The 19,947-nt window shown below is 41.3% G+C and overlaps 2 protein-coding genes and 1 non-coding gene across 3 annotated transcripts; 1 reads left to right on the top strand and 2 right to left on the bottom strand.

Moving 5' to 3' along the window:
- Positions 1-272: 272 nt before the first annotated feature.
- Positions 273-1,543, top strand: LOC120834838 (uncharacterized). The gene is made up of 4 exons (XR_013453312.1): positions 273-363; positions 394-432; positions 517-669; positions 769-1,543. It is a non-coding gene; the product is annotated as an uncharacterized LOC120834838 (transcript).
- sycp1 (synaptonemal complex protein 1) lies at positions 1,038-8,767 on the bottom strand. The gene is made up of 34 exons (XM_078092929.1): positions 8,122-8,767; positions 7,740-7,824; positions 7,620-7,663; positions 7,372-7,536; positions 7,187-7,254; positions 6,995-7,068; positions 6,827-6,885; positions 6,650-6,716; positions 6,477-6,550; positions 6,283-6,391; positions 5,870-5,964; positions 5,623-5,786; positions 5,467-5,534; positions 5,325-5,386; positions 5,131-5,247; positions 4,918-5,022; positions 4,670-4,773; positions 4,405-4,522; positions 4,204-4,274; positions 4,041-4,122; positions 3,873-3,935; positions 3,733-3,795; positions 3,589-3,651; positions 3,364-3,477; positions 3,177-3,287; positions 2,988-3,080; positions 2,827-2,901; positions 2,649-2,723; positions 2,417-2,560; positions 2,176-2,229; positions 1,994-2,065; positions 1,809-1,916; positions 1,627-1,695; positions 1,038-1,541 (listed from the first exon to the last, which is right to left on the bottom strand). Exons 1-34 carry the CDS (start codon positions 8,248-8,250, stop codon positions 1,419-1,421), a joined length of 3,087 nt encoding a protein of 1,028 aa, XP_077949055.1. The 5' UTR covers positions 8,251-8,767; the 3' UTR covers positions 1,038-1,418.
- A 720-nt stretch (positions 8,768-9,487) lies between these two features.
- Positions 9,488-17,443, bottom strand: LOC120835841 (monocarboxylate transporter 1). The gene is made up of 5 exons (XM_040205108.2): positions 17,122-17,443; positions 13,778-14,048; positions 11,494-11,637; positions 10,487-11,260; positions 9,488-10,388 (listed from the first exon to the last, which is right to left on the bottom strand). The coding sequence occupies exons 2-5, from the start codon at positions 13,992-13,994 to the stop codon at positions 10,153-10,155; spliced, it is 1,371 nt and encodes a 456-aa protein (XP_040061042.1). The 5' UTR covers positions 13,995-14,048; positions 17,122-17,443; the 3' UTR covers positions 9,488-10,152.
- Positions 17,444-19,947: the final 2,504 nt, after the last annotated feature.

Below are 19,947 nucleotides of genomic sequence, written 5' to 3' on the forward strand. Positions count from 1 at the left end.
ACGAGGAGAAAACGGCCGTCACGTCGGCAATGACAACCCCCGATTTCAACAGGACGCACACGTCCACACTGACACCAACCAACTCCACCGGACAGGCAGCCGACGTCTCGAACTCCATTGCGTTTAGCAGCACGACCCGGGACGGGGGAACGCTCGCTACAACTACCGCGGCTCCACCCGAGAGCACGGGCCATCCGCGGACTTCGAACGGCACGTCCATGTTGACAACCACGACTCCTCCACCTCCTGCTGCGACCACGTCGACCGCGCAGACCGCGACAGGTCACACGAGCACAGCAGCGAGTACGGCAACCGCAGATTCATCATCGACAGGTTCATCACCGACAGGTTCATCACCGACAGGTTCATCATCGACAGACTCATCATCGACAGACTCATCATCGACAGACTCAACGGGCAGAACCACAAAGGGTGAGAATCCGTCTTATCAGTGAGTCAGTTGCGCAACGGAACTCAATATTGAACTCATTTTGCTTTGTTTTTTTCTGTTGCAAGGGCTCAGACTGAACATTTCCGAGATAAGTATGACTATCGCCTTCAGCACGGTGCTCGGGGCGCTGGGCCTGGCGGTGGTTGTGTTCATATTTCATAAATGCAAACATAGGATCCAATACCTGCATCAACCTCTAAACAGCACTGGTGACGCGGGTAAGGACCACCCCCCCTCCCCAACTCCCCCCCTGACAATACGACCAGCAAATACTACTTCATCTTTCATTAAGCAGCTAAAAATGTCCTTTTCTGCAGATGAATTTGCAGCCGACGATGACACACTTGTGATTTCTGGAGGACTTTACGACGGCCATCCAATATACGACAACGTGCCACCAGTCCCAGCAGACCAGTCGCAATTTCGGCTCCAGTTCCTTTAATAAGGAGGTGCCATGGTTTGAACTTTGACCTTTTGGCTGCTTCTCCTCTTCCACTAATTAGTGCAATTTCAGGACCCTTCACTCACTGTGAAATCTAAATTCTTCATGAGAGGCTGAGGGCAGAACATTCACACAAAGACAATGCAGGTCAAAAGGAACATTTATTTGATTTCTATCACCATTTTGGATGTGTTAGGTTAGCAACACGTAAATAAACCATTTCCGACACCAACAATATCAACTTGTGCAGATGGGATTGTAAATGAACACCAGTTAAGATAAAAGCTACAAAAAAACTCTACTGCTACTTAAATCCCCTGCAAAACTCTGCAAAACGCAAACTTTATAACGTGGTTTGAATACAAACACCTAAATCTTTCTGTTGTCAACAATACCGTTTAACTGAACCAAATCATTTCTATGCATGTAATGAAATTAAATGTCATTCTACTATCATCAATACTGTCTATTTGAAAAGATAACAAAGTTAAAAAAAATGAAAATGAGAACCTGTAACAGCACTTTTTATGCAAAGATATTCTCACTGGTCGTCTTCTTCTTCTTGTCCCTGCCGGTCACAGCGGTCCAACCAGCGTCTCTCATTCTTTTTATGGCAGCAAACTTCAAGGAGTTCCCCGGTGATTGAATCTGAAAAACAATGTTCACCTAATTCTTTCAAACACAAACCACCGGGGATTCTTTCTGCCGCCTCCATTTTGGTGAAGGATGTTACCTTGTCGACGATGTTACGTTTGCATTGATGACTGGAAGAGAAGTTGGGTGCTGGTGTACTCGCAAAGGTCTGCCAGAGAGACAGAGAGAGAAAAGGCCAAATCAGCTCTAATGATGTGACATGTCACTTTGTGTATTTTCTCCTGATAAAGGAACCACGCATCCGATAATAGAAGAACTCACCAGAAGATCGGTTTGATCAGAGCTGTCTGACTTGAAATCCAGCTCCATGGTGCTCGTCCCCCAGCGCGCTCCCTTCTCAGCCGAAGGAGGCGTCATTATTCTGTACGACTGGAAAGGAATCCAAAGAGGAAATATTAGCAAGGGATTCATATTTTGATTCATTTTGGAAAAAGTCAAATAATTACTTTAATCTTTGAAGTTCCACCGAGTCCTTTTGCTACGTTTTTAAGGGTTTTCAGGTCTTCTGCGTGAATTTCCTTCCATACAAAGCCGGTGTCAGTTTGAGTTTTATGATTATGAATGCTACAAAAGTAAACTGTCATGTCATAATGGTCTTTATCATCCTCCTTCGTAAACTGTTCTCTACCTTGGTCTTTGGGGTTGCTCCACAAGATGTTCTGATGGATTCGGTGTGAGATTGCTTAAACACAGAAGACATTGAATGTTATTGTAGCGTGATGCATCGCTTAGCAACAGGGCCATCGTTCAGTCATAACCTCTAGTGACTTATTCACACTGCGTTTTGATGATTGGTCCTCCGACACATGAACATGCACACACATCAAAACACTCGACAATCTGTGTAAAAGTCTTATGATTAAACTCACAGCCTTCTTCTTCAGTGCAGTTCGTCCATCGGCGTCAGCGTAGGAGGGAGTTCTCCTCGACTGGGAGAAGTCAAACGTGTGTCTTTTCTGAGGGCTGTCGTTTGCCTTTGAGCATCTCCTTTGTTTACGTTCTGAGGCAGGTGACTGGAGATTGAAGGATATTTTTCTGTGGTTAATTGCATGTAATGACAAACCATGTCAATCCGTTAGAAAGGCCTATGAGTTGCTCTACCTGCTTGTTCTTTGCTTCTGACAGTTGAGGGATCTTTGTAGACGATATTATTTTCTTCAAGTCACTTAGCTCCGTCTACATTTTTTGTTAATAGCAATAGATAAACAAATAGAAAAGTGTTTCTCAAACAACGTGTTGCAGTGAAAAAAAACCCAAAATGATTCAAACTGTGACGTACCTTCTTCGTTCTTTCTTTCTCCAGCTGTTGCTTCAGCTGATTATTATCTGCCTTGTGCTTCGTGAGGTCCAACTCCTGATTCTCAGAAAAATTGTTTGACTTGTTTGGCCAATAATTCAATTTTTGTATGTGCAAATAAACGTAATTTTTCAGCGACATACCAGAGATTCCCTAAATGCAGCCGCCTCCTTCTCTTTTCTCTTCTTCTCATCAAGCTCTGCATCCTTTTCTTCAATGATACGATCGTACTGGCTCTATTAAAGCAAAGTCAAAGTCCTTCCAATGCAACATTGATTCTGCTGGAAAAGAATATCTTCACACGACAAAACATTCATTTCATAAGACCGTACCTTGTGTTTATCCATCAGTGCAACCATATCTGCGATCTTGTGTTGGCACTTGAGTTCTGCATCTTCCTTGATCTTGATGGCGTCCACTGCTGCTAATCTGACCTTTTGTAGCTGTAAGGAAGGGGACGTGGTAACTGTGTATTGTGAGCAACTCAAAATGCGATAAATATGATATCATATTAGCCACCTCCTTCTCAAGCTCTGCTACAGAGGACGATTTAGACTCAAGATCCCTACGCAATATCTCATGGTCTTCGTTCAGTTGTTTAAGGTTTTGAGATTCCTCCTGAAGAGCAATGATCTGAAGACAAAAACAACCATTTACATCATAGAGGGCTGTACTGATCATTCTAAATGTTTCATTATAATGCAAAGTATGCTACATACTGGAAGATTAAAGAAAAAAACATACCTCAATTTGAAGTTGACTGGATTTTGCATTTTCCTTTACTAATTGTTTCTGAAGCATTTTATTCTGAAATATACAATTCCACTGTTAGCGTAATACACAACACCATTGCATGTATTTTTAATCTGTAGTTTTATGATCACAAACCTCTTTCTGGAATCCCTCCTGGGCTTTAAGTTTAGTCTCAATTTTTTTCCGGAGATTACACAGCTGAAAACCAAACAAGTTCTTATTTCCACAAAATGATGGATAATAAAAAGCATTTCGCATTTCAGCTTTTCAATAACCTTTGATTCCACAGATTTGATCCGATTGTCTTTTCCTGTCATTTCCTCTTGCAGATGTTCACACTATACACAAAAATCACATAGAAATACTCATTACATACTTTCATACCAGGCATCATAATGAGGCATTGTGTCACTGTTGATAAATGGTTTAGTTTGTATAGTTACATTTTCATCAAATTTCTTCTGCAAAGTCTCCAGTTCCTGATATATCCCTTGAGTTTTGTTTTTGATGGAGTTTACTTGCTCTCTATTGGATAGAAATACAGAAATATGAACCTTGAAAAATACATATGCAAACCTCTTTATATCTCTACAGTTCAAAACTCACCGTAAACGTTGGTTTTCTTCTTCCAGTCTTTGAGTTTCTTTGGTGAGCTTCACCACCTTCTCCTCACTCACCTGATCCGTCAAAACAGCGTTCAGCATGTGTTATGCAAATGACAGCCAGCCATAAAAAATTACAAAGGGACACCTAATGCAAACACTCTACACAAGACAATGATCACATTTGAATGGATAATATTCAGACCTTCATCTTTGCCTCAACAGCTTTCACATTCGAGGATCCACTCTCAAACTGCTGTTGAAAGGTTCTCTTCTCACGCTGCAGCTCATTAAATGTAGATGATAACTTTGTGTACTTTAACCTTAAAAAAGACATGAAGGACATATAAGCAATTAAGATTAATACAGCTCAATGTTTTTAAATGGACTCCTAAATCTGGAAATAAATAAAAATATATACACTATTTGATATGCTGATATTGTGGAGGGGCTGGCTCCTAGAAACTCACTTTTCCTGCGTGAAGTCTTTCCTCAGTTGCTCCATCTGAAGTGTTTGTTCTTTATTCTTCTCCATTTCAGTATTCAACAGTTCCTCAAGGTCTTGCACTTTGATCTTGAGAATAAACAAGAACATAATGTGCAGAAGCACAGTAGTGTGTATTTACACAAGATCACATTTTTCCATTCTAATAACATCTCTTTTTTTTAAAGTCTTAACTGTGAATAAAAGCGGATGAGAAGTAAACCCTGTGAAAACCTCTGTCACTGTGACCTTCTTCTTTAAATCCTCCTGTGCATTTTCAGCAGCTTCACAAGTCCTCTTCAGTCGTTCCTGTTCGTTTTTCTCGATCTCTGCTTCCCTCTTTAATAACAAAAAAGCTTATCTAGGGCTTACATTGCTTGGTATCTGTGTTTGACTATGTTATAAACAGAACTCTTCCTTCTGAGATGAGGAACTTATTGGTATCACCTGAAATAGTTGGACTTCTTCAGTTTTTCTAGACAGCTCAGCTGCAAGTTCCTCCGCTCTGAGTTCAGTGATTTGCATCTGTTCCTTCATGGACTCAACCCGTTTGGATCGGTTATCCTAAGAACAACACAGGCTTGGTTTTTGAACGACGATGACTGGTACAAAAACAAAGAATGCATTCAAATCTACCCTACCATTTCATCTTTCAGGATTTTGATCTGCCCATCTTTCTCTGCACACTCGTCTACGCTCTTTCCTGTTGAGTAAAACCGCTTCTTTTTAGCTTAATAGAGAATCAAATAAAAACATCTACTTACTTCACTCAGTGAGGTTTACCTAAAAGTGTGTTTGTTCTTTCAAGTTCTTCGTTGTTTGCCATAAGATTATCCTTGAGTTCCTTGGTCCTTTAAAATGGTCCACAAATGGAACAAAATCGTAAGAGGGAAAACTGTATTTGGTCAGAAAAACTGAATTTACATGAGTCATTTCTACCTCTGAATCTCTAATGCTAGTGAGTTCTGTAGCTCCTGCATGTCCATCTGAATCTCCTCCAGCTTGTCTGCTTGCTGATTTTTAACTCTAGTGAGCTCTTGCAAGCTCGAGTCAAGTTCTTCTCTGCTTCGGGCCAGTGTTGCAGCAATAGCTTCACGGTTTGTCTGAGGGTTAGGACGCATTTTTAATCAAAGCAGATAATGCTCTAAACTGCAGTTTCACTGGTAATTAGTATCTCAACACTTACCTCTGTTTCCTTGCAGTGCTGCTCTGCAGCGTTCAGCCTTTGAAGAAGAGATTCTTGTTCCCGTTTTGAACTTTTTAGAAGTTCATTTTGTTCATCTGTAAAGTCAGTAAGTATTTGATGATAACATCATCGGTAACTTTCTCCAGTGATCCTTCAATTAATGAAGTGTACTTTTACTAACACACATATATTATAGTAAGGATTGAACTCTTTATTATTTATGAACTATTATCTTTACATAAACCTAATGCGTCGTTGAACATTTGAACCGTCTGTACTACACCTGCTGGGAATTTTATTCAATTTGTTGCAGACAAAACATTGAATGGTGTTTCTTTGTTTTGGTAAAATCATAACAATGTTCACAAAACTAAGAATACACAGCTAATCAGGAAATCCAACTACGACCTTACTTGTTGCCTCTTGAAGTTGTTTGCAGTGCTTCTGGGTTTCATTGAGGTCAAGAAGCAGTTTTTCGAGTTCATTCTCCTTCTCCTTTATTTTTGTTTGAAGCAGAGCAACCTGCGAATGTGAGTGTGACTCCTTGAGAAGTTTGATTCAAAACATCATAAACAAACTGATCTGAAAATAGTTTGACTTAACTGACCTTTTTCTCTTTCACATTATATTCTTGATCATATTTTTCCTTGAGATCTTCAAATTGCAGCAAAGCCTCTTTGACTGGAAAAATAAAAAATGGTTAATTTGTCATGTTATTGATCTTTTATCTTACATCCGTTAAGTTATCCCTGAATAATTCAAATATTCTGGAGTAAAAACCTTTCTGTGTCTCTTGTTGATCAGCTTCTGCTTGAATACGAAGGCTTTCAAATTCTGCAATCATTTTCTGAGGAGAATGGGTTACACGTGAACTGACCGTCAAACCTAAAGTCAGAATGTTTTACTGAATTGTGTCCAACAAGTTATCATAAAACAATAAACTAAAGGGTTTTTTACCTGAATACTCTCACTATTTTCCATATAGAGGTTATGTGTTTCTTCTCTTTCGGATTCAACTAGAAAATGTAAAGATGTTTTATACAACAATATATCCTTATTTTAAACACTATAATAATACTGCTGGTTAAGACACTTAACTAGAAAAATGAGGAGCATTTTACTTACATAAATCCATTTTCTCAGCTGACCGCTGGAAAGTACTTTTGAGGATATTACACAGATTCCTTGTGGCATTGTTTCTGTATTAAAAAAGTGTGTTAAACAAAAAATGTCTACGTCTACAAATTGAATTATCAAGTTTATTTGGCCTGTGCAGAGCATGTCTAATCTCATGATATTCCCAAACTAAACACCTACTTGTTCCTCAAATCCTCATTTTCACTGATTTGTTCCTCCAGCTTCACACTGAGACTTTCATTTCCAAACTGTAAAGACAAAGGAAGTGTGCCGTTACTCTTTTTTCAATAATCCTTTGAACAAGAAAATAAAAAATGTGGTGAGAGAGAGAATGACATACGGATAAGGATGATAAGGATACACACCTGCAGTTCTTGAATGGCTTTGCGCTGAGTTTCAATTGTTCTTTTGTTTTCTTGATGTTTCCTTTCATTTTGCACATTGTCAGAGTCAACTTTAACCTTCCAAAACTTAATCTTATCAACCTCATCAAACAGCTTGCTATACAGCTGCCCGGGACTGCAATTATCCTGCGGAATATTTACAATGATGGGAAGTCATTCGAAATAGTCTAAATCTATCCCATTCACATTTTTGTTCAATGAAATATCACCTCGCCTTTTTCCATTGGTAGCAGAACTTTCATCCTGGGGAGTTCTATGGAGCAGAGACAATAATCAATTCATCATCAGGTTTTGTGATACCGGCCAACTCATTGTTTAGTAGGACATACCTGGTCTAGTTGCTTTAGTTGGTGCAACCATACTTTTCGTGGAGAAAGGCATGCTCTGCTCTTTTGCGGAACCTTTACTGTTCCCCTAGGGGCAAAACAGCAATTATGCTAAGTAACATTAAGGATCTCGTAAGGATTACTGCCTCTTAAAACAGCTGCCTGTATTCATTAGCAATGTTAACGTTACATTCAGCTGACTACAAGGATAACAGTGCATCCAAGAACAGATAGATTACGGTTTGTAGAAGACTTCCAGACAAAAACAGTTGTTTTACTCATGCTGAAAGACTGTCATGGCTGAGCTAGCATCGGGTCGGGGAATTTTACCTTGGTGGTCTCCATTCGTGTTAACTGGCGGCTAACTACCGGCTAATGAATTTACCTGCTGCGATGGATTCAGGACATCAGCGCAGTTCGCAACGATGTCCTGCGGTCGAACCGCAGATACCTGTCCACTATTCCCCCTGGAAGGTACCACCAGTTTGAAGTTGAATCTGCGGTCTCTCTCCATCCTGAAAGGAGCAATAGAGTTTATATTATCCAACGTAAAGTGACGTCACGTGGTAATTTAACGAGCTTTATCACGACGGACGTATTTTGACGGGAAAATAACGATAATTACATTTCATTACATGTCATTTGGTTGACGCTTTCATCCGAAGCGACTTACAATAAGTCTAACGTTGATCCGTTGGTCAGCTAACGTTAAGCTATAACGTTACTAACGTTAAACTATAACGTTACTTAACTAATGTTAGCGTTAGCTTGTTGCTAACGTTAATCAAATGAAACATTACAATTAACGTTGCTATTAGCTAACATTCTTTCGTTAACTTGACATAATTTATTGAACGTTAAGATTTTCTAGCTAATCTTCGTTTACCTCACTTACCTTCAGTAATTCCTACGATATAATGCAAAATATCTGTCTTATACCGGCCAGCTAACGTTGGTCAGTTCACGGCATTTGCTGACGTAACGTTAATTAGGGCCGTTAGCTAACGACTAATGGCCGCGGCGCGTGCAACAATTGTCCGGTGGCAGTTAATGATGACGTTATGTTAACGGTTTATTTTACGACGGAATAGAACATTAAACTAACGTTAGCTACCTGGGTACGGATTGTAGTCAATAGTATGCTCAACTGCCTACAGAACAACAGACCTATCAGACGTATATATATATATATATATATTTTTTTTTTAACGTCAGTTATTCATGTCGAGCCACTATTCTATTAAGCCTACTTTAAGTTATTTGTTTATCTTTACTGTGGTTGTTTTATAATGTAACAACATACTTTGATGAACCCACTAACTGATGCCGATAACCCAATATAACACTGTATATAATTATTCTTCCAACTCGTTGATTTAATAACGGTTATTGGCATAATGCTATGTGTGTTACAAGAACCATAGTAAAAAGGACGAGAAACATTGAATACAGACTACCTTTGTTTCATGTCTAAAAAACACTGAACAAATTGTAGCACTAAAATTGTACTTACAATGTATCTTATCTATAGCAAGTTGTAAATTGGCTTATTTGATGAAATTGCGCTTTCTTGTTCTTCTGGGTTTGTATCCTTATGGTTGAAATGAACTTATTTTTAAGTCGCTTTGGATAAAAGCATAAGCCATGCCAAACAACATGTAATGTAATGTAATGTTGAATGACATTCATCTGACTTTCTTTCCTGTTCATGTACTTGCAGTCGGTGGCACATTTGAAATAATGCAAATACATAAAGTGATAGAAAGAGGTTTATTGCCCACAATTACAAATAATTCCCATCATTCATCATCACAAATGAACCAAACAACACACATTTGAAAGAGAAATAGAGAATTGTTATGAAAATATGTTTAGGGAAAGAGGCGCAGATGTTTTCAAACCTCTTTACACCACACACGGTCTAGTTCTTTTCTAAATGTCTTTGACAGTGCGGCAAGCTTGATGAGGTGAATACTATAATCATGCACGTAGCAATTTCTTTAACACGTTTAATTGAATACTGAACTTTGCATATCTCTTAATATAAAATGTAATAACCTGAGGTACATTTTAGAAGGTTAAAATACCAAAAATTGTGTGCTGCAGGTAAGTTATAGTAATAACATCTGAGATTAATCATCAGTATAAGTGACATAAAACGCAAACCTAGATAGTCTTTCCAACATATACAACAGTTCCACCATCAGAGGTATTTCATGTGGTTCTTTCATTGGACTTAAAGGGCTTTAATAGGTGTGTAAATGTTTTACAGGAAATTTCAGAACAGGCTTTCGCCGGTGGTCTTCAAAAATTCATTGTAAAACAGAAGAGGGCTGAAAATACGTTTTTTTTCTTATAAATGCCTCGCTGAAAATATTTAATTAAACAAAAATGTCAATTAACTTGGAGCAGAATATCAGACAGTGTCTTCTGTGCTCCCCGCCTCGGCCACCTTCTTGGTAGCAAAGTCCCTGTAGGACCTTTGCTCTCTACTTCCCACTCTGGCCTTACTTTCCTCCTCTTTTTTCTCCTTGGCCAGCAGGCGATAGTTGAGCCCCATCCCCGCAAACAGGATGACACTGGAGATGATGAGGAGTATGCCGCAGCCCTGGTACGTGTACTTGTAATCATGATACACGTCTTTGAACCTTCCTGTGAAGAGAAAAGAGCCACCTCGGATGATCCACCGCTCAGACGCAGAAATGGATAACAATTGGTGACGGTGAACTTCGATGTTCAAATGTACTCACCAAGCAGAGGGGGTCCTAACAACACGGGGCCACACTCCACAATGGTGACCAGCCCGACGGCGCTGGAGAAGCGCTGGGTGCCCACCAGGTCCATCAGGGTCTCAAACAGCACTGAGCTCAGCCAGCCGAAAGCGAACCCGAAGAACATGGCATAAATCACGAAGCCTTTGTAGTCGACCGATAATGGTGCCAGAACGTGGCAAACACCGTTGTACAGCACCGAGGCCGCGAAGAAGTACTGTATTCTAGGCCGGACCCACTTGGTGTTAGCCACCATGCCCATTGAGGGCCGGGCAACCATGTCCACAATAGCCAGCACAGACAGTAAGAAAGCCGCCTTGTCTTTTGGGATGTCTTTACTTTTGGCAAAATTACTGAGGAACACCAGCGGCGCAAAGAGACCAAAAAACATGACGATATTGCCAGTGATGTAGAGGACAAAGCCGCGGTGCTTGAACAGAGAGAGGTCGATGAAGCTGTTGATGAGCTGCGCTGCCGTCCTCCTCTCCGTGCTCCTCTCTGCGGGTTTGGGTTTTGGTCCTATGGGCCGCATTAGGGAACCAGCGACGCAGCAATTGAACAGCAGGCCGCCCAGGATCAAGAAACTTCCTCTCCAGCCGAACTTTTCAAAAAGCCAAGTGTTTATGGGAGCCATGGTGGACAAGAAGACGGGGCTGCCGGCCATAGCGATTCCATTAGCAATGGGCCGCTTGTTGTAGAAGTACTTTCCAATCATGGTGAGGGCAGGGTTCAGGTTGAAAGCCAATCCCAAACCTAAAATGATCAATAAAAAAGTAAGTGTATTTGACGTCTGTAAATATAAGTTGAAATTAAATGGATTTGAGCAGTTTAAACAGTTTGGGGGTTTTTACTTTTGAAAAACACTAGATGGCAACAGTGTGCAGTAAAAAAAAAACTATATATATATATATATATATATATATAAAAAGAAAGAAATAATGTGACTTGTGACCAAACCTATAAATATAGAAAGTTAAATTAGGTACCTCCCACCACACCAATGCAAATGTACAGTGCATGAACAGAATTGCAGAAAGAGGCAGCAATGAGGCCCGATCCAGACAGGCATCCTCCCGCTATCATCACAGGACGACTACCATATTTGTTCACCAGGATGCTGCTGATTGGACCTGAAAAGCAAAAGCACTGATATTAAACACTGAACTGTATTTATTTCAACCACCAGAGGGCTCTAGTGCCAAAGCTGAAGCTCATAAAACTCAAAGAACTTCTGCAATCATTTTTGTCAGTGCTGCACTGCAGCAGATGTGTTCAAGTGCCATAAATAATGCGATGTGTCAGAAAAACCATGACGCCGCTAATGAAATAAGCATTTATTTGTTTCAGAGATTCATAAAAATTGACTGAGGAATAATTTGTTGGTGGATTCTTCCTAAATGGCCTCTAAACCCATTTGAAATGATTATTGGGAGAACCTCAGTTTAGATGAGTGGCTGAGTGTATAAGTGTCTGTGTGTGTGTTAGTTCTATTTGGGGGGGTGAAGGAAAGTGTGCATGTATGTGTGGGGAAGGGTTTCTTATGAGGTATCACCTAGTGCATTAGTTTGAAAAAAAAGTGATGGAATAAGGAAACAGTAAATCAAGTTTTTAATATGCATGCACCATTAATTCAACTTCAATTCAGGAAAATATATATGACTTGTGAACAAATGAATAAAATGTGCGGCGGGTTCATGTCGCAAAACACCATCTCCATCCTGGGCTGATAACAAGCGGCCTAAATGAGTATGAGGACCCACACGGAAGACACTTCTGCCTTCCTGCCAAATCCCCGCACTTCCCAATGAACCCAAATAGAAACTGACAGTTTTTGTTTAGAGGTTGTCCAGACTCATTTGCCAGCACGGTGCAAGACAAAAGGTTTTTAAATTGTAATGCAGCCAGTCTGCACTCTAACAATGAGTTCTTTCCTTCCGCCCTGCAGGGCAGAGTTGCTCGGGATAAAAAGGTGGGAGACGAACCAATGTAGAATATTATGAATGTAATGAATCAAACATTGAAGGAGTAGAGAGGTGCGCGACTGTAGGTTGTTAATGAACTTCTCCTGCTGATGTGCACAGAATGTTTAACGTACGATAACGGGCTCGGCTGTCATCTGCTCACCGCATGGACAAACATTTCACCACTTAACTTTCAATTACCATGCATAGCTTGCTTTCATCCGTGTATATTTACATCTAAACATTTGAATTAATTAACAACGTGAAACCTGAATTTGCATGTCTATTCCAGCGTCACTCATAACTGGTCAGAATGGGTGCATATCTCACTTTTACCGCCTTTGAAAGTAAGTAAACTCACCCAAGCTGATAAATATTCCCATTGAACATCACAGACTGGAAGATGATCAAACAAATGAAGAACAATCGACCTCACAGCGCAACTTTGTGATCTTTAATCCCCCGATCAATAATTTATTGTTTTTGGCGTAGTTCCATGTGGGCTTATCTCCAATAAGTTTTGTTCGCCTTCGACTTGCAATACTGTAACCTGCAACTTTCCCTGGATTTTGTCACATAGCAAAAGAAAAAGAAAGGGCAATATGTTCAAAATGATGCAATGCTGCTAGTAAAATACCATTTCCACTTGTCTTGTATTGCTTGCAGATCTTGTAAATATTTTAGAGAAAAACTGATATAAAGTAGTTTCATAAGGTGTAATACTTTCCACTTTGCATCAATTTGGCACACTAAAGCAACTTTCTAGAGACTTCCCTAAGATTAAAAAAGATGCCCAAGTCATCATTTCGTCCCCTGTTGATCACGAGAGAGGAGAAGTGCAATGGTTTGATTTCAGTGTCTTGAGGGACGAGAGGGAATCCTTTGAAGTCGGTTCCCTCCGTGTTGAATATCAACATGAATAGAGGGTGTCAGTCACCTGACAGTTCCCCTCATCAGTGCAGGAACACAACCAGACCTCCAGTGGGAAAAACAATAAGTGGTTCCAGAGACACGTTGCACTTTTGCCAACAAACGTTCTATACAGGAGTTACAGTGTTGAGCTATCTCAGTATGACATGTTAGATTTTTTTAATTTTGAGAACCTCTTTGTGGACAGACTGAGGCTGAAGGGCTACAAAGCAAGTTTGTATTTGAGCAATGGATCATTCTTCTTTCAACACTCCAGAGGTAAATCTTTTACAAGTTGTGCAAAGAGCCAGAGGCTGACTCCATCTATAAATCACCTCCACCTGCCCAATGTCAAGTGTTAAGCAATGTTTGACAGGTTGCTTTTTGGGTCGTAGCTCACCTCCGCCGTACATGCACGCCAACATGATGGAAGAGATCCAGGACACCTGGCTGCTGGTCACATCGAAGATCGTCTCAATCTCTTTGAAGAAGACGGTGATGGACTTGGGGAAGGCGTAGGAGAAGCCAATAGAGATGAACGCCCCGAGCACCACCATCCATCCCCAGCCACCCTCGGGTGGCGTGTAGCCTTGAGGACCACCGACGGCGGGCGCCATTTACGCGCACAAAGCTCTTCTTCACTTTCAACACGTTTTAACAGATCGGAGGATCTGTTCAGGAGAAAACAAAACAGCCAAGGACATAACTTCGGTTAAAGGCTTTGTGGCCTTGACGTTTGGGAAACAACAATAACTATCCCACAAATAAGCAAGCTCAAGCCTTTTTATACTAAGACTACTAACCCACTGCCCTACTAAAAGCCACAAGTCTGTCTGATGTTAAAATGCTAAAGGTTCTTTGACCCAGTGGGTTTAACGTGTACCTTTCTGCGATTCACTGTCATTAAAAGCCGAGGTACCATCGGTAGCGACGGTTTGTTAGTACTGTTGTTTGCTTGTATAACCAGAGCTCTTTTTGGGTGACTCCTACGTGCCGACGGACCCTGACCGTGACCTTTTCCACGCTGGAAGAAAAGTATCGCAGCTGTAGTCTGTGGTGCCCACTTGAACTATTTTCAAAGTTCAACAAATCCTCACTCAAGTTATTTCCCCCTAAATCTTTAAAGAGTTATAAGATGTGCATGTTGTGGTTTAATGACGTCGTACAAGTACAACGTACACGTTTAACTGTTGTTGAAGTTTTTTCTTATGTTTTCAAATGTTATCTGATTCCTGATTGTACAAATCTGATGATGACGATACAATGATACAAAGCACTTCAGCGTTGCTGCGGTCAAAGCTGAGGAGAAGAGACAACGAAATGAGATCACTGCCAAGAATCACAAAATTCTTTCTGCGTAGAAGTGTAACTGTGTCCAGCCTTAGATTCTTCAATTGTAGGTACATTTTGATCTTCTCAGCCCCCGCATGTCACGTTGTTTGGCCTCCTTTAAAAATATTTCACCTCCCATGTAAAAAACATCCAAGCCGACTTTTGTCTATGTTTGATCTTTTTTATCTGCCTCATTCCAACTGACCTGAGTGCATCATCCTCAGCACTTACTGAACAAACTAAACTTGTTTTACTTCATAAATCCACCCTCAACATGTGCAAAACAACACTCTACGGACCTATAATCACATCTAAGTACGTATGCTTTGCTGCTGCCTTTCATGCGTTTTTGGAGAGGGATCAGATTTGTCTCATTATATTTTTTCACCTCGATAAGAGAGTTTAAGATTAAGGAGGCTGTTTAAGGCCTCGCTTGGCTTTGAGTTGTTCCATGCATGTATTTACTGAGCTCCCACCCGCTGCGGTCCCACAGTCTCACTTAAGAGGTGATGAATAAGAGAGCATTCGAAGAGTCAAACAACTTACTGTATCGTTTACACAGGGGAGACTACGCAGAGAAAACATCGATCACAACCTTGGACCCTGGATGAATTCGCGCCGTTGAATAGCTGAGGGCTACGCTAAGGAGTGGGTGATGATATAGGGTTCCTCCGCCGAGGAGGACTTGATTTGGTTGATGAACTGGTTCGGTGCCCTGAAAACGTATTGGGTAAGCCAGTTGTGTGCAGCGAGTAGTGAATATTTAATGTGCCGAAGAACTCTTTTTATTGCGCAGGGATTTCTAGCCGCTGCTTTGCAGCTGTAAATGTGGCCCCCGCCGTATTCTACACATGCAATTGCTAATGGAGGTGAAATAAGTCTTTTATGTATTCATACCAGATCTTAGAATAATTAGATGGCAGTCAATTGAGTGTAATAAATGACATTAAAAATGTTCCAGGGTTTTACTTCAACGCCATCACCCATGAGGAGTTAAATTATTCGGACAGTTGACGTAACATAATAATGTCGCAGCCTCCAGATTTGAAAGACAACAAGTACTAACTGCACTAGAAGCTTCCAGGCGAAGCGGTGAACTGTGCTGAAATCTGCTCGGAGAAGGTTGCTGTCAGTGTGTCAAGTACTTGCCTGGGTTGCTCGCCTAGCTTAGCATAAAAACGACTGTCCTAAGACAACATTAAGAAATACATATGAGTTTATGAAGAGGGTTCATGGATGTTGCCTCTGTTCACACCTGTCACGTGTCCCACTCTGGAAATGGAGGGTCTCCACATGCACATCAAAGGTCAGGTGCAAGACTTTCATTGTCTGGAAATGTTCAACACACATTCACGGCGGCCTTCCAAATAGAAAAGAATTGGAAAATGTTTTTTACTGACAGCAGAGCTGCAATTCTAAAAAATGAAAAATTCAGTGGTTGACTTCAGGTGATGAATAGAGGAGGGAGTTGAGACCGACAGGACTTCAGATAAAGCATCAAAACCGCAGGAGTAATGAATAAACCGGATAATTTCACACTAAGGATTGATTGCTTGGCTCCAAAATGGAGAGAAAGGCATCAAATAATTGAGTGAAAATTGCAGGGTTGATTCATTTAAGCCAGGTATCGGAGAATGAAATAAGTAGAGAAATGGGCCGAGCCTCAACGCTAACCCCCATCGCATTGTAAAGATCTAAAATAATCAGCCAAAGTGCCACTTGACAAAGCAGGGTCGGCTCAGTGGAGGCCGATAGAGACGGAAAAGCTGGTGTTACTGAAAAGACAAACAATGTTCCTTCAAATTAGGCGACTAACACGGGTCACTGTTCAACACCCGGTGCTGGCACCCTGTTGCTTGGCTTGAGGACCATCATTAGCTGGTGTACAGCCGCGTCAAGCAACGGACAGAAACATCATGCATGCGGTGCATTCAAGGCCCCAACTTCCCCACACCATCTCGATTTACTCAGATGTAATTCTTGTTTGCATTGATAGTGTATTAGACTGAATTAAGCAGTCAGAATAGATGTTACGGCCGAATAGAAACACAACACAATACAGTTGAATAGATGTGTCATTTTACATATTTGGTTTGGTGTTTATGCTTCTAGCGAAAACATTTTTCATTCATTCTCCTTGCAGCCAGACTCGGGGTCTTTCATGACCCCAGGTTCCTAATACGGCTTATTAGACTTGGTGAATTTCTCTGATTAATTATAGATGAGGGAAGCGTGTTAGATATTTGCTCTGGGAAATCGCACACTCATTTTGGGAACTGTATTGTTGGAACACTGACAAAACAACATATGCTAACTGATATCCAACTGAAAATGGCTTATTTACCCAGGCAATTACTCTCAAGAGACGTAATACGTTCAAACTCCATAGTGTCTGTCTGTCAAGTGTCTTACCTTGGCAGGAGCTCTCCAGCTGGGCCCGATGAGCTCTGTCTCGGAGACACGTTAAGACGCCGCGGACGTCATCGAATGGGACTGAGCCTCTCTGAATATGTATGAAATGAAAAATAACCGCTGCATATGTTTCACAGATACTCCAGCCGCCGTCCGTGGGTCTATATCCGCTGTGACAGCCCAAAAGTCCCCGGCGGCACCTCGATCCCAAACCTCGCCCAAACGTGACTTGCTGAGGGAAGCTGGAAAGGTTGAGTTTGTTTCGGCGCCCGGATCAAGCAGCCTGGACGATCTGGACACTATGTTGCTAAATGTTGAGGTCAGTCACGTTCTTATTGGCAGTGGGAGGCTTAGTGCCGTGCCCCCGCGATACTTCCTCCACCCCTCTGTCATGCACACAGGCCAGCTAAGAGAACAGCGCGTGTGGCCTGAGAGGATATCGAATAGTGTCTGCGCTCCACGAGATAACGTGCTTTCTGAGACACTGATTTCCTGCATCAGTTGATTTATCAGCGATATTCTAACAAATATGGCGCCTGTAAGAAACACGTTTCAACCAAACAACAGACATTGTTAACCTCATCCACCTGAATGAAAGCTTTCGGAACCTTTCAGTCTTTAGGCCTTTCTCCCACAACTCCCCCAGGTGCTATAAATGAGTGGACGAGGGCTTGGGAAAGGAAAGGCTTTGGTACACAGATTATTGAATCTGCCCTCTAAACTCTTGACTCCGTAGAAACATTTCTCTTTGTTGCATGTTTTATTGCGTTCCAAGGTGCTTGAACTGCTCCTCGAATAGAGGAGGCCGTGGAGCGGCACCTCCAGATGAGTGTTCCTTCCTGGGCTGTATTCACAACTGCAGAGTGTGAAGAATGGTAATAGAATTTGGGAATGACATATGTGCAATCACTCAAACTCACACTTACATAGAGGCATGTATTCATGGAATCTGCAACTCCCAACCAACATTGCGTAATTAAAAATGCAGCTTTTCCCCAAATCTCTAACTTCTCATTTTTGGACCTGAGTGATGTATCAGCTTTAACAGCTCTTTACACTTTGCAACAACAACAAAAAGAAAGCATGCCAACATGCTAAATGCTTCATATCTCCACATACTGAGAATAATAACATTTAGCTAGCATGCTGTGCACTAAATCGTATTTCTTCAAGTTAGCCAACCGGTTGCTATAGTATTAGAATAAAGCACACTCAGATCAATAGTGAGGGAGGTGGTGGTGACCTTAACTACTGATGTAGTTAATTAATTGGTATATCGCTGTTGTGGGCACGTTGGAGAGTGATGACTGAAGCCGAGAAAGTTGAAGAATCATCCTCCTGCTTTTGAAATAAATATGAATATTTTTTACATTACATGTATTAGAATTTCCATCTCGTTGTTCTGAGTGCTGGTTCAGTGTGCAGATCGGTGGTTAGCACTAAACTAGTCGCATCGTCAGCAGGATTAAAACTGACCAGGTCAGCTTTGTGAAACACAGCGCCTATAGAGTATAATAAGCTGCGTTTACTGGCATACGTTCTCAATCACAAGAGGACATTCACAGTCCTCAAACTCCACCAGTGTTCTTTGTTCAATACCGGAGCTGACCTGATTTCAACAGCAATGCTTGGTGCTGTAATCCCCGTCACATCAAGTGCACTGCACGTACCTCCTCTATTGCTCAGATATTATTAAATATATTCTACCTGCCATAAATTAAGAGCAGGTCCCTTATGGTTGGTTATATTAAAAAAACAACCACACACTTTAGTGTAACCAGGAACCCGATGAACGTTGCACTGCCTCCACCTTCCCATGTACTAAATGTAATTGCACCTTGGCCCAAAGAACTCACAGGTCGGCAGTCAGCGGCCGTTACCTTTTGCCCCAGCATGGTTGGTGCAGACGAAAGTTGCGTAGATCCTGGTTTGGTGAAACAGGACAAAGAACGGGGGTCATTAGGGGTCAGTGTAATGGCACAAACAAATACGAAAATGTCTGTTTCGGTCAGTGGCTGCAGTGACAAGAGAGCTCACATCCGCTGCCGTGTTTCTAAAGGCATTTATTGCCCTTCCAGCTGAAACACGCACTCGCCTCAACGCTGCCCGGCTTTATGTTTGTTAGGATGGAGACATTTTCTGCTGTGGAACATCACCAGGTAGCCGAGGAGCCGAGGAGCCGAGCATTTGAGACTTTGAAAGTTTTGTTGCACGTCAGAACACAGGTTAACGTGTTCCCGCAGCTTTTAAGATACACACGGTCATACACAACAATGAGCGCCACAAAGAGCGAAAGGATCGGAAGCCACAACTCTAAAAGGGTTTCCTGATAAATAACTCGATCACAGAAGTTTTCTTTTGATCCTTTGTTTACAAGCCTCCTTCCCTTGTGTCAGACATTCTGTGCTGTCAGATATCCGTTGTCCAGACTTCCGGTCATTAACGCTGCAGGGGCTCTCCCTTCATCTGGATTGTTTTTTCCTCTCTTATATCTCTAGCAGAGGACTTTCTATCATGTTTGATGTTCTTTTATGAAATGTAAGGGTGTTAGTATACCTACAGTTTCAACTTAATCTGTCCCATCATCTTCCCGTTAAAACGGTCCCATGCAGTGTTTCTTCATGTTGTATCGTTTGTTTAACATGTTTTCACACACGAAAACGTTTAAAAATGTTTTTTTCATTGCCCAGAATAATGTAAAACCATTTGCATGTAGGTTGCATGTGTCCCTGGTGCATAAAATCATTCCTCCGTAACAGCAGTAGTTCAAAATAATCGAGATTTTGAGCAAAGGCCCTTTTCATCGTTGTTTAGTAAGTATTTGTT

This window comes from Gasterosteus aculeatus, chromosome 17, assembly GCF_964276395.1.
Source record: "Gasterosteus aculeatus chromosome 17, fGasAcu3.hap1.1, whole genome shotgun sequence".
Taxonomy (NCBI): Eukaryota; Metazoa; Chordata; class Actinopteri; order Perciformes; family Gasterosteidae; genus Gasterosteus; species Gasterosteus aculeatus.